Source organism: Arachis stenosperma, chromosome 3 (assembly GCF_014773155.1).
Source record: "Arachis stenosperma cultivar V10309 chromosome 3, arast.V10309.gnm1.PFL2, whole genome shotgun sequence".
NCBI classification, from domain to species: domain Eukaryota; kingdom Viridiplantae; phylum Streptophyta; class Magnoliopsida; order Fabales; family Fabaceae; genus Arachis; species Arachis stenosperma.
In genome coordinates this window covers 1,441,123-1,456,472 of record NC_080379.1, presented here as the reverse complement: position 1 = coordinate 1,456,472, position 15,350 = coordinate 1,441,123, and the positions used below count along the sequence as shown (strand labels likewise).

The window sequence follows — 15,350 nt, the reverse complement described above, 5'->3', positions numbered from 1 at the left end:
CCCAAACGATATTTCTTCGTTATTCTCTTTGCCTTTTCATTAGTTGTTTTACTTGCATTTATTACTGGTATTCTTGCTTCTTTTTTTTCGATTTTCATGGTTTCTGAAATCAAACTTTGAAATCGTTTTGAAAATAATAGAACTTCAGAAATACACCCAAACGATTACAGAAAATACACCCAAACGATTATAGAAAATACACCCAAACGATATTTCTTCATTATTCTCTTTGCCTTTTCATTAGTTGTTTTACTCGTTTATTACTGGTATTCTTACTTCTTTTTTTTCGATTTTCATGGTTTCTGAAATCAAGCTTTGAAATCGTTTTGAAAATAATGAAACTTCAGAAATACACCCAAACGATTACAGAAAATACACCCAAACGATTATAGAAAATACACCCAAAGGACACTTTATGCATAATTCAGAACTCTTTCTCTTTCTCCTCCTCATATTCTGCTGCTTCTTCTTCTTCAAAAATGATTTCAGAGCTTGATATCAAAAAATAATGGAAATCAAGAATAACGAAAAAAGAAAACAAAGAGAAAAGCACGTAAATGAAGAAGGAGAAAGAGAAGGCAAAAAACGAAAGAAAAGAAGAAGAAGAAGAGGAGGAAGAGGAAGAAGAATGTGCAGCAAGAAGAAGAAGACGATGAAGTGAAATTGTGCAGTAACGGTTGAAGAATGAGAAAGAGAAAGTAAGAAACGAAAGAAAAAAAGAAGAAGAGGAAGAGGAAGAAGAACGTGCAGTAACGTTCAAGCGCGTTAATATAATAACTTGTAAAGACTTGTATAAAAAAATGCTTGTATATGAAGAATTTCTCTAAGTTGATTAATTTTTTTTTAGGAATGTTTTGGATAGAAAAGGGGAAACGGTGGTGGCGGATAGTGGCAGGCATGCCATATATACTGCCATACTACTCGATGATGAAAACGATTTTTATACGCAAAATAATATTCCTTTAGCATAAAACATGTCGCAATCTCACATTTACAAGCTCACATTATCTTGCAAGAAATGCTTACTATAAAAAATGCATTAACATTTTTTTTTAAACTACAAAAACTATAGTCAAATTATTTAATCGTTCACAAAAATATCTTTAAATTTTATTATCAACAAAAATATTATTAAAATATTTTAAAATGTAACAAAAATCATATTAATGTACTGAAATATATTATATGTTAATAAAAAATAGTGATGTATCAAACAAAACTTTTTATGTGGCAAGTGAAATTTTAACCTTAATAAATGAGTCACATTATGATTTTTCGTTAATGGAATAGGTATTTGTTTACGACTAGACATTTTTATTATACTTTTAAATTATTTAAAGGATGTTTTGTCAATAATAAAATTCAGATGTATTTTTATCTGCACTAAAATAATTCGAGTATATTTTTTCTAGTTTATTTTTTATATATATGATTTATCTCCAAAAGAAGATCCCTACATCTTTTATTTGATTGGTTTAATAGTAGTAGTAATCGAGTTATTAGGGTGCCCTTAAGATATACTATATATATACGGCGATAAAATTTTTAAAATGCTATATAATTTTCAAAGAGAAAGTTTAGAAATTAGCTTTTTTTTATAATTAATATTTAGTTTACTTTGTCATTTCCTAAATTAAAAGTATATAGTAGAAAGCTAGGCAGCTAATAATTAATAAGGTTTTTAGTACCCTAATTAAGAATAAGAGAACGAAGATGTAGTTACGTTAGTTCTGAGAATAATCCTCCTCACCTTTGAACGAAAGACAAATTAAATTGCTGCATCTATTGATATCTATGGTTCGTGTGAGAGAATAGAGAAGAGTGATATATTATATCCAAGTTCAGGGTTCACGATGGCACATCACTCCTAATTAGATACGTTTAGTTTATTATGAAAAAGTATATGTCATGGCATTAATTAATTACAGCTTCAATTTAGTTTGATTGATCAACTATAAATTAAAGTACCAAACATCTAAAGGGTGCCAGCGGGTAAATAATGTAATGTATAGTAGCATACATATATATAGCACTATTAAAATCTTCTAGATTATTGATAGATTTTAGCGATATAATTTTTTAATTTAGCGACGGATAGATATTAGTGTTAGTCATAGAAATAACAACAGATAAATTTATCACTAAAAATAAGTATGCTAAATAATTTAATCAAACAAACATTTTAAACCGTCAAATAGTTATTAATGAAAATAAAAAAAATGCTCAAAAATCAATCAACAAAAAATTTATTATTTTTTATCAATTTTTTAATTTTTAATCTATTTTTTAATTTAATAATTTAATAAATTATTAATTAAAAATAATAAATTTTATTAATTTTTTTAATATTTCTCAATATTAATTACTATGTTTGCATAAAGATATTTTTATATTACTAATCTCCCTAGTATATTAATGATTTTGGATTCATTCGTTCCTTATAGCAAAATAAAAAAATTGCAGCAGTTTTTTTTTTTTTCGCAACAGTTCCACAATTATATGGGGCTTCATGGATAGCTGTCTTTTAAGAGGTGGACAAAAAATATTGTGATAATTTTCGGCGGGTGAAAATTCAGTTAGAATAATTAAAAATAGTTAAATAATTTGATTAATTTAACTAAATTTTTATTTAATAATTTTTTATTATTAATTTCGCATAAAGTTAATTTAATTGTACATAAATTTTCACCCTGCGACCCTTGTATACATTCTTAATCATTAAGAAAGAACTTACTGATCCATCATGAGTGAACTGCGTGGCACCCACCATTTCTATCAATCTATTGTGAATTTGTGATTGCTGACGCTACACCTTAATATCCTTGCCAGGTGTAGATAGCAACAAGATATCAATAAACCTTCACATATATCATCACAACACCTTCCTTTAATTTGACATGTCTCCCACAATCTATATATAAAACCCCATGCATCATAAACCTCTTCATCAACTCTTCATTGCAAAATAACACAAACCCTAATTAGATTAGCCTTCAATTCACCAAAAATGATGATCAAAAACCAATCTCTATTGTTCTTCACAATAACACTACTAATTTCCACAACCACTATAGCACAATTATCACCAGCTATATCCCCAGTAGTTCAACCAAACCCTAAACCAACAACAACACCAGCAGCATCACCAAAACCATTGGTACCTTCATTACCAAGCAACTCACCAAGTGAGAACATTCCAGACACACCCACTGTTGACGTCATCGCCATTCTGAGGCAAGCGAAGTCATTCAACACACTCATCAGACTCATGAAGATCACCCAATTGATCAACCAACTCAACTCTCAGCTCATCACTTCCAAGTCCGGCGGCCTCACCATCCTCGCACCTGATGACGCCGCCTTCTCCCAACTCAAGCCCGGCTTCCTCAACTCTCTTTCCGATGGACAGAAGCTTGAACTCGTGCAGTTCCACGTCATCTCCGACTACGTCTCGAGCTCCAACTTTGACACACTCACAAACCCGGTCAGGACACTGGCCGGCGCTAAACCGGGAAAGGTGGAACTTAATGTGATAAGCTATGGCGGCAGTGTCAACATCTCAACCGGAGCGGTTAACACTACAATTAATGGAATCATTTACACTGATAAGCATCTTGCTATCTATAAGGTTGGGAAGGTGCTTCTTCCTTTGGATTTCTTTGCGGTTGCTAAGACTCCTGCAGAGGCTCCATCTCTGGCTCCAGAACCTTCTGATTCCGCAAAGGCTCCTAAAGCTGATAAGGATAACACAGGAACATCCTCGGATTCATCTTCGTCGCAGGTTAATCCCACTGAACAGAGCTCTGCCAGCGCTGTGAAGATAAATGTGGTTGCACTTGGTCTTGCATTCATGGTGGCCGCTGCTGCAACCATGCACGCTTGATAATGGAGATGACGCACGCATGAAAAATTTTCTTTATTTAAAATAATATATATTTACATACTTTTTCACGTTGATGATATATTGTTTTTAATTCTCTCTTTTGTTGTTTTGAACTTGCTATGTATTTTTATAATTGATTTCTTTTCATAAGATATGTTATTTAATATGTTTGCAATTATCTTTAAGTCATTAATTTTGGAATGAGACATTTTTTTAATAAAAAAATATAGGTAGACAATGAAAATATTAAACAATGTGAATAATGGATATATTGGATGTTCAATTTATTAGGTGTGCGGATGATTATTCAATTTAATAGGTGAGTAATTTGGAATGTAGTGTGTTTTACTTGAATTAGGTCATTTTTAGGATCCGTTCTTCATATTGTTCAAAAAAATCGTTGATTATTTAACATAACCTTTTTTATATGTTGTTATTTGTCTTATGTTTACTTTTTTTAACAACCAACAAACTCTAAACCTTTAATATAAATTCTAATAATATGTTATAAAATTATTTTTTAAAAAATTTAAATTGATACATATAAACAATTATATCTCCAGCAATTAGTATATATATGTCAATTAGAGGAAAATAAAACTCCATCCCACATTAGATAACTAATTAAGCAAGTATATATAAAAGGTTGCAACGAAAGAAAAATGATATCACTGCTAAAAAGCTCCTAATTAATTACTTGAAGCTCTATATATGTATTAGCTAAGCAATAAGGCTTAGGTTTCGACTTGCAACATATGATTCAATTTGGACATACAGCTCTTATTAGAGTTCACCTAGCTGATATGAAGTGAACATTTGAATTGGATGGTAGCTTCATATTTGTAAAAAAAAAAATAAATGGTGTATACACTAAAATTCAATTATTATATATTTGTGTATATATTATTTATATTTTAATATGTATTTTGTATAAATAATTAATTTAGTAGCTGTTTTTTTATTTTTTTTTTATTTTTTTTTTTGTATCAACAGCATAATTGTAAATGGAGTAACTATATATTTGCTTTCACATCAATTCATTATCGTGCATCATAGATCAGTTAGATGCATGCATATGTGAACTTGCCATTTGAAAGGTGCGTGTCTCTGTATACATGATGTACAAGCTAATTGATTCACTCTACTTTTCCTGATATTAAAGCGCATCTACAATTGATAGAATGATAGCCTCATTTAGAAATTAAAATATCAGTGTTGTAATAAATAAAAAGTGAATATGTTTTGCATTTTATGCCCATTAGTTTATGATAACTTTTTTATCATAATTTAGTGAAAATGAATTGAATTAAGTGTTACATACATATTAAAAATTAATTATTGATGTATATTTATGTGTAATATTTTATATATTTTTAATATATATTTTATATTTAATATGTGTTATATAAGATTGGCTGATTAATGTTTTTGATGTGCACATTAAATAAAAAAATCTTTATTTGTCCCTCAAAACTTAATAATATAATTATGTTTGACCTTTATGTGTACATATATACTTAATCACAACTCCCTCAACTTTATTTGTCGAAGTAACTTGTAACATAAGAAACCTTATATATGTTGCAACTTTACTATTATAAACAATGTTAATAAGAGTATTATTTTTGGATATACATGTTTAACAATTCATATTTATTAGATATACTCACAAAGAATACATTAATAAAATTTAAGAATAAATGAATTTACTTTAAAAAAGTTAGTAAAATCCACTTTTAACATGAATATATCTAATTTTTCAAAAAGAAAAATAATGTATCTAAATATAAGATGTTAAACTTATATCCAACCAAAATATCAGGAACTTCAAAATTTCATAATGCAACACAATATTTATCTCCTTACATGGATTAGTATAAGTCATAGATTACCAATAATAATTTGAGCCCTAACATTATATTTTTCATATAGGAGCCATATATACCATAATTATTGAAGTTTCCAATATATATACAAGTTTCTGATTAAACGATTTGAGTTATAACTTAGAATTTCTCTTTCCCTATTTTCTTACCGAGATAGAATTTTCTGTTAATTATTCAGAATATGCATTGTGTAAATAGTACTCTTGAAGAAAAACAAGCCATCATAGCATGATACTCATTAGAATAAACTCAAAGAAACATACAAATATATATCTCTAAAGACTCAAATACCCTAATCCAACCCCCTCCGAAAAACTCACCACCAAGCAACACACACATTTATCACAATCACATACCACATCACAACACAACACAACACTAATATTATTGAACATTAAACATCATGGTTGGTAGCTTATAAAAACTTAGATCCTCTTCTGGTTTATGATGAAAATATAGTCACGAGAACTGCACCAAGAACAAGTCCACATCCACTGATTTTCATTGTCCCAGAGTTTTGATCAGTGGGATTAACCTGAGATGATGATTCCGTAGAGGAATCTGGGGACAATGACTTATCAGCTTTAGGAGCCTTTGCGGAACCAGAAGGTTCTGGAGCCAGAGATGGAGCCTTTGCAGGAGTCTTAGCAACCGCAAAGAAATCTAAAGGAAGGAGCACCTTACCAACCTTATAGATAGCAAGATGCTTATCAGTGTAAATGATTCCATTAATTGTAGTGTTAACTGCTCCGGTTGAGATGTTAACACTGCCGCCATAGCTTATCACATTGAGTTCCACCTTTCCCGGTTTAGCGCCGGCCAGTGTCCTGACCGGGTTTGTGAGTGTGTCAAAGTTGGAACTCGAGACGTAGTCGGAGATGACGTGGAACTGCACGAGTTCAAGCTTCTGTCCATCGGAAAGAGAGTTGAGGAAGCCGGGTTTGAGTTGGGAGAAGGCAGCGTCGTCGGGGGCAAGGATGGTGAGGCCGCCGGACTTGGAAGTGATGAGCTGAGAGTTGAGTTGGTTGATCAATTGGGTGATCTTCATGAGTCTGATGAGTGTGTTGAATGACTTTGCTTGCCTCAGAATGGCGATGACATCAACAGTGGGTGTGTCTGGAATGTTCTCACTTGGTGAGTTGCTTGGTAATGAAGGTACCAATGGTTTTGGTGATGCTGCTGGTGTTGTTGTTGGTTTAGGGTTTGGTTGAACTACTGGGGATATAGATGGTGATAATTGTGCTATAGTGGTTGTGGAAATTAGTAGTGTTATTGTGAAGAACAATAGAGATTGGTTTTTGATCATCATTTTTGGTTTTTGGTGATAACTGATAAGTGAATTGAAGGCTAATCTAATTAGGGTTTGTTTGTTCAAGTGCTATTGTTCTATTATTGGTATTGGACTTGTTTGTGCTTTCTTTGCAATGAGCACTTGATGATTTGATGAGGTTTAGGACATGGGCTTTTATAGAGGATTGGGAAGAATCATATGGGTATTTGTCGCTATCTGATAAGGAAATTAGGTTATAGCTTCAATGAAGATGTAGATATGGAATGAGAGATATTAGCTAGGGCCTAGAATGATGGGTCTATGAATTCTTGCTTGAAAGTGACATATACATGAGAAACATAGTTGGACAAACAGAGGGTTTAATATTATTGAATGTTTTGGGTGAAGGTGTTGGATGCTTTTGGTAAGGATCAATGTCAAATCAAAATTACTTAATTTATTGCTAAATACGTCTCATTTTCAAGTGGATTTGTATCGGCAGTTAGCAATAATTTTGTTTGTGCACATAAAAAAATTGGTTTTCTATTGGTCTTCTGCCAATTTTTCTTTCCCTAAAAGGATGAGCTGTTATTTTCCGAAGTTGAAATACTAAATCAGGGTAATAAGCTCACTATAAAATTTTCTTGAGAATTTGATATTCACAAAATTGGTTACTCTGCCATCTACCGATAACATCACTAATTAACTTTCGGACGAATATTATACGAAAATCATAAGTGGACACCTTTCATTGATGATATATTTGCTTACGCACCTTTAAAACTGGTGGTTTTTTATTTTAATTTTTTTAAAGAGGGTAGCTGTTCCTATTTGATATTCTTTTTCAATTAACAGGTTAATACTAAGGTTTCCTCTGTGCATTGCCATTTCCCTTTCCAACCTACATTCTATGCACAAAGATGTTAAGAACCATGCATCTTGCATCTCATATCACATGTCCATTATGTATTATCAACTCATCATATCCCAACCTCATAATCATCATAACCTTTTCTCACCTAAAGGTTGATTGGGCAAAGTTGCCAATAATAATCCATAATTAGATAAAAGATCCTTTCTCTCTCCATCACATAAAGATGTGATATACCCTCACAAATCACAATCAACACAACAACAATCTAATCTCACAAAACCATAATAAACATTTCACCAACCTATCATAATCCTATATGCCTGAAAGCAATAATAATACCCCTATATATATACACACACTTCTCCACCAATCCAACACACTCATTCCAATCGTCACACAACACAATTCTTCAAAGAGTGTATCTATCTCTAAACACTAAAGGCTAATAAGTGAATAAGCAATTGAATATAAAAAAATGAAGAAGCAGCAGGTAACAGGGTTGTACCTTATCTTGCTAGTGTTGTGCTGCACCATCATTCAGGCATTTTCACAAACACCTGCAGCGTCCCCAAAACCAGCACCAAAAGCAGCAGCATCACCACCAAAGGCAACAACAAAAAAAGCACCGTCACCAAAGCCATTGGTACCAACACTGCCGCAGTCACCAGACTCATCAGATGCAGCACCAGACGACATCACAAAGATTCTGAAGAAGGCGAAGATATTCAACGTCCTAATCCGTCTGATGAAAACAACAGAGATAATGAACAACATCAACTCGCAGCTCATAACCGCCAAGACCGGAGGCATAACGATCCTAGCGCCGGACGACGACGCCTTCTCAAACCTCAAGGCCGGATTCCTAAACTCATTGGACGAAAAACAGAAGATAGAGCTGGTGCAGTTCCACATACTGCCGGAGTTTGTAGCCAGCAACAACTTCGACTCTTTGGCGAATCCGGTGCAGACGGTGGCGGGAAAAGATCCGGAGAGGCTGCCGCTGAACGTGAATGCGTTGGGGAACAGTGTGAACATATCAACGGGAGTGGTGAATGCGTCGGTGGTGGGAGTTGTGTACTCCGATAACAAACTCGCTATATACAAAGTGGATAAGGTGCTTCTTCCTTTGGATTTCTTTCAGAAAGCTAAGCCTCCTGCTTTGGCTCCCACCGCTCTCGCAAAGGCACCTAAGGCCGCTAAAGAGAACACCGCCGCCGACGATCAAGACGGTGACGCCACTCCCGCCGATCAGCAAAAATCTGCGGCTGCTATTTTTGGAAAACCATTGGTGTCAGTTGCTGTAGCTTTTCTTGTAGCAGTGATGTGGAATTGAGGAAGAAGAAGATGAGATCATCCATTTGACCATTTCGAATCTGCTCCTTCTAGTTTCCTTTTCATTTATTTTTTTATAAGATCGTCAATTTCTTTCTTTGTATCTTTTGATTTACATTCTTCAGTATGTTTCCTTGCGTACGTAACGGTGATTTTGTGAAGTTACATGAGTTTTTTTGCATGAGTTTTTTAGTCCGAAGTTCCATGAAATCTTAATTTAATTTCTAAAATTTTAAATATTTTTATTTAATTTTTAAATTTTGTGACTTATATTCGTTTTTAAAAATAATTTTCAATGTTAGATGTTAATAGAAGTGAATCACTCTCGATGTTATGCTGAATTTTATAAAATGACTTCGGTTTTATTTTTTTAGTGTTTATTAAAATTTTTTCTTTCAAACTAATTAATATAATATTTGAATTATTTGAACATTGAAATTAAAATTGCATCATTTTATATATTTTAGTATAATATTTAATTGTCTTCATCAACGTTGTATTAATATTTATGTGTTAAAAATTATTTCAAAAATTATTATAAATTATATTTATAAAATTTAAAAATTAAATAAAAATAACTACAACTTTTAAAATTAAACTAAAATTTACAAATTTAAGAAAGAAATTGAATATTAAATCAAAATAGTATATGTTTTTAGCAAATTTGGTGCTTGAAAAATTGTATGCATTACTAGATGCAAATCAACTAAAGCAAAACCAAAAAAATAATGTTTCTTTAATTAACATCCTCTGCTCTCTTGAGGGTTGTCGTCGCCTCCGTCTAGATTATGGTGACCTTCTCTTTTTTTTTTTTTAATTTGTTAGAGATATAATTATTAATATTATTTTTATTTTATTAATTTAAATTTTTAGGATAAATAGTTTCATAATATAATATAAGAGTATAAAATTTAATTTTCAGTGAACTCCAAAAGTAAAATAATAGCATAAAATAAATTAAAAAAATTTACGTAAAAATTAAGGAATCCAAAAGAGACTCTTACTTAAAGAAAATGTTAGAGATAAAATTATTAATATATCAGTTTAAATTTTAGGATGAGTAGTTTTAGGGGTTTTGAAAGCCGGACCGAAACGGTCGGTTCGACCGAATTAACTGAGAACTAGTCAGGTGGTTCGATTGTTCTCCAAAATCATTTTATAGAAAACCGGTTAAAAATTGGCTGAACCGATAGTTAACTGAAGAACTAGTCAAACCGACCAGGTTTTTTAAAGGTTCGGTTTTGTCATTTGTTTCATAAACGGCGTTGTTTAACGCGTGAGAAAAAAAGAGAAAACCCACTAGTCCCAATTCCCAAATCCAACCGAAGAAAAAAAGAAAAAGCCCACTATCCTAGTCCCAATTCCCAAATCCAATTGAAGAAAATCTCATGTCCTAAGCTGTTCAAGCTGTGATGTTGATGGTTTGATGAACCAAAAGAGATTAAGAGAGGGAGAAGAATAAGTTCTTCTCATTGTTGAAGAGAATGAAAAATCCCCTTAGAAAATATTTGTTGAGTTATTACACCTTATATACTATGTACTCTTTATATACTCTCACTAAAAAATAATTACAATGGTAAGCCTATTATTGATAAAAAAAAATAATTTAAGTAACACTCTTCCGCAAGCTAGAATTGTATAAATCTAACAATCATAACTTGGAAACATTAGCAAGAAAATGATCTGGTGTCAGAGCTTTGGTAAGAAAATCAGTAAGTTGATCTTTGGGACGAACTGGCATAAGATGAATGAGACTAGACAAATGCTTTTCACGAACAATGCGGTAGTCCACTTCAATGTGTTTGGTTCTTTCATGAAAGATGCGATTATTGGCAATGTGAATAGCTAATTGGTTGTCACAGAATAGAGTGATAGACTTTTAAAGCGGCAAACCAATGAAATTCATTAAGAAAGATAACCAACTAGCTTCACAAGTGGCAACAACAAGAGACCTATATTCAGCTTCTGCAGTGGACTTGGCAACTATGATTTGCTTCTTACTCTTCCAGCTAATGAGAGAGTTCCCAAGTATGAAGTAATAACCGGAAACGGAGCGACGAGTATCAGCACAGGTAGCCCAGTCAGCATCGGCAAATCCAGTGAGATATAGATTAGAAGTAGAGGAGAAGAAGAGACCAGTTGTAGGTCGGCCTTTTAAATATTGGAGCACGCGAAAAGTAGCCTATAAGTGAGAAGTGGTTGCACAGTCGGGTCTAGTGTTTGTGAGGTAAAGGAGTCGGCCGATGAGCTATCTGTAAACAGTGTTGTCTGTTAAAATGGTACCTGATTCCTTTGAGAATTTCTGACTATAATCAAATGGGGTAGAGAGAGGCTTGCAATCTAGATAACCAAATTTCCGGAGAAGGTCCATGGTGTACTTCCGTTGATAAATGTGAATTCCAGAGTTATAGCGTGCTACTTCAATTCCCAAGAAGTAGTTGAGATCATCAAGATCCTTTATTTTGAATTTGTCATCCAAATTTTGCTTGATGAAATTGATTTCGCCAATGTCATTCCCGGTTAAAACCAAGTCATCAACATATACTAGAATGGCAGTGAAGCTTTCATATTGTTTCTTGATGAAGAGTGAATGATCATAAAAAAACTACTTATAACCAGCATCCACAAGAGTCTGAGTGAGTTTAATGTTCCATTGCCTACTTGCTTGCTTAAGCCCATATAGAGACTTTTGCAATTTACAAACCAAACTTAATTGTGACACAGCCAAACCGGGTGGTATCTTCATATAAACTTTCTTGTGCAAATATCCATGAAAGAAGGCAGTGCTGGCGTACAGCAGTTTCAAATGCCATTTCTTTGCCGATGCTAATGCTAATATTACTCGTAGGATAGTCATTTTGATAACTGGACTAAAAGTATCACCATAATCTACTCCTTACACTTGAGTGAATCTTTTTGCAACTAGCATCGTGCCTCTCTATGGTGCCATCGAGATTGAATTTTACCCGAAAAACTCATTTGCAACCTTGTCTTTTGGGAGTTCAGTGAGACACTAAGTTCTGTTCTAATCTAGAGCCGTCAATTCATCTTGTATTGCCTTTCTCCAACATTCATGTGTATCCGCTTCCTCATAAGTGCTAAGTTCTTGATTTGAGGTAATGACTAGAGAAAGTGACTTATATTTTGGAGTTAGTTTATCATATGACAAGTGTTGTGAGATAAGATATAAAGAGTTAGAGTTGGCAAAGTTGCTAGAGTGAGCTGTGTGGGTTGTCATACAATGATAGTCCTTCAAATAAGCAGGCATTTTTTTTTTTACTCTTTTAGATTTTCTAGTAATGCAGTCATGTGTGATGTTAGAGTATTGTGATGCAGGTGCATTGTTAGTGTGTGGTGTGGTAATGGGTGCAATAGTGTGTGAGAAAATTGGTGAGTGCATTGAGCTTGAGAAATGTTCATTTGAATCTGTGAGTGTGGTATGTGTGGGTGATTACAAATGATGTGTGGATGGTATATCATATTGAAAAAGATTAAGGCATTGTGGAGTACGAGTGGGTACCATAGAAATATCAGTGCTAGTGGAATGTAAAAATGGAAAATGAGTTTTATAAAAAGTTACATTTTTTGATATGAAAATTTTCTTTAATTTTAAATCAATAAGTCAAAAACCCTCTCTTCCTAATTTAAAACTGAGTAGTATTAATGTTCATTAATATAATTATTTTGATATAATAAAAGTAACTTATATATTACTAATATAAATAGTCTCATATGTAAAGAAAGAGAGAGAAGATATTGTATTGATTGTTGTTGTGTTATTGCCTAAGACTTAAGCCTCTATTTATACATGAGTGAAGCTTTGAATTTCAAACTTCATTAATGCTCAATTTAACTTGGGAGCTTCACTCTTTCATAGGAAAAATCAGTCGCCCAAGTATTGAATGGTCATCCACGTTATCATGTTTATCACAACACTCCCCTTTGGATGATCATTTAGGATTATTGCCTCGTTAAAACCTTACTAAAGAAAACCCAATGGAAAAAAAACTTTAGTGAAGGAAAAAAGAGTACAATATCCTTTGTGATGGGGACTTCCTCATTAAAAACATTGTCAAGAAAAATCCAATGAGAAAAAAAACTTGACCAAGGAAAAAAGAGTACAGTCTCCCCCTCTTGCCGACATCATTTAATGTCTCAAAATTGGCGCATCCTAATCTCATGTACCAATCTTTCAAAGGAGGGTTTTGGGAGTGACTTTGTGAATAAATCTACCAGATTGTCACTTGAACGGATCTGTTGGACATCAATTGTCCCTTGTTTTTTTGACTCTTGAGTCTAATTTTGTTTTTGAATTTGTTAATGTGGAGGCATATGCAAGAGAACCAAATACTCTTAAATATGAAAGGTTAGGTAAGTTACCATACAAAAGTTTGTAAGGACTAAAATTATCCAGGTTAGTGTTGGGCAGCCTATTAATTAGGTGAATGGCATGAGCAACTGCGTATTGCCAAAAATAATGTAGAATTCCTGATTGAAATAGCAGTACTCTAACAACACCTAAAATATGCTGGTGTTTTCTCTCTACAATCCTCTTTTGCTCTGGTGTTTCTACACAAGAAGTTTGATATAAAATTTCAGTTGATGCAAAAAAGGATTTTAGAGTGAACTTTGGCCCATTGTCATTCCTTATACACACTTAGGTAGCGTTTGTTTTGAAGCACTGAGACAGAGACTGAGAGACTGAGACTCAATATCATGTTTGTTGGCTCAAAGACTAGTACTAAAATTTCTGTCTCTGTCCCCAAAATTTCAGTATTTCAGTACCTCCAAAAAGTGGAGACACAAGTGACTAAAATTTTTAGAGATAGAGATTGAAACTTTAATAACATTTTATACCTAAAATACCTTTATTTCATTTAATTAATTCTAATTTTACCCTTTGTATAAATTAAATTAGAATTTTATTCTTGTTTCAATTTCTGTCTCTCACTTTACACCAAACAGAATACTGGGATTTATTTCAATCTCTGTCTCTTAGTCTCTATCTCTGAGTCTCAGTCTTTCTGTCTCTATCTCTCCACCAAACACTACCTTAACTTATTTTTCAAATTGTACTCTAACAAAATTCACAAAATTAATAACCAATTGTGATGCTTCAGATTTGGTTTTCATAAAAAAAATCCAAGTGAATCTGCTCTTGCCATCCACCACATTAAAAAAATACCTATGTCTTTTATTGGAAGGGACAGAAATAGGACCCCAGATATCCATATGAACTAAGTCAAAACAATTTTTATTTCAGTTGTACTAAAATTAAAAGATAATTTCTTTTGTTTTGCAAAATGACATGAATCACAAGGAAGTTTTGAAGCAATACAATCTATAAAATGATAAGACTTCTTCAGAAAAATCAATTTATGCATGGTATGTGTCCTAATCTAAGATGCCAAATATTGTTGCACTTAATGTGTGAAAGTGTGGTGGGATGAGTAGTAGTCGTAGTTGCCGCCAATGAAGCTTGCTTTGTTGAAAGAGGGGATAAGTGAGAGCATTTCGGTTATCTACTCATTGTATATAACCTTTCTATACACTCAACAATGCCAATCATCTTTAATGTGGATTGATCTTGTATCTCACAACACCTATCATTGATTAACAGTTGACAATGTAAGTTTGAGGTTAACTTTGACACAGAGATCAATTTAAAATCAAAAGAAGAAATGTATAAAATATTTTTGAGAAAATTTTTTTTAGAGAATGTGATTGTGCCAATGATGGTGCTAACAGTTTTGGTCCCATTTGACAATATCACATTGATTGGATAAATAATTTAAAAGCTTGCAAAATCTTTTAAGTTAAAAGTCACATGATCTGTTGCACCGGAATCAATGACCCATAGTACAGATTTTAGAGTGATAATACTCATAATTCTCACATTAAAATGTAATGCAATGGTTTTACCTGGAGTGGAAGTCTGAATGGAATTAGTCAAAATTTGATTTGCATTATGAGGTTGTTGCTGCACACTTTTGTCATTGATCAACTTTAACAAAGCAAATATTTGCTTTGGAGTGAACCCAGATCTTGATATTGGGATTGTTTGTCACTTGAGTATATCATCATTCCCCTCATTGGTCACATAAT

General features: G+C 32.8%; 3 protein-coding genes across 3 annotated transcripts; 2 read left to right on the top strand and 1 right to left on the bottom strand.

The window, feature by feature from the left end:
- The first annotated feature begins 2,966 nt into the window (after positions 1 to 2,966).
- On the top strand, positions 2,967 to 4,049 carry LOC130969478 (fasciclin-like arabinogalactan protein 11). Its single transcript, XM_057895217.1, has one exon. The coding sequence runs from the start codon at positions 3,008 to 3,010 to the stop codon at positions 3,881 to 3,883; it is 876 nt and encodes a 291-aa protein (XP_057751200.1). The 5' UTR covers positions 2,967 to 3,007; the 3' UTR covers positions 3,884 to 4,049.
- A 1,923-nt stretch (positions 4,050 to 5,972) lies between these two features.
- LOC130969329 (fasciclin-like arabinogalactan protein 12) lies at positions 5,973 to 7,187 on the bottom strand. The gene has a single exon (XM_057895000.1). It carries the CDS (start codon positions 7,076 to 7,078, stop codon positions 6,212 to 6,214), a length of 867 nt encoding a protein of 288 aa, XP_057750983.1. The 5' UTR covers positions 7,079 to 7,187; the 3' UTR covers positions 5,973 to 6,211.
- Positions 7,188 to 8,302: 1,115 nt separating this feature from the next.
- Positions 8,303 to 9,439, top strand: LOC130969391 (fasciclin-like arabinogalactan protein 11). Its single transcript, XM_057895079.1, has one exon. It carries the CDS (start codon positions 8,389 to 8,391, stop codon positions 9,244 to 9,246), a length of 858 nt encoding a protein of 285 aa, XP_057751062.1. The 5' UTR covers positions 8,303 to 8,388; the 3' UTR covers positions 9,247 to 9,439.
- Positions 9,440 to 15,350: the final 5,911 nt, after the last annotated feature.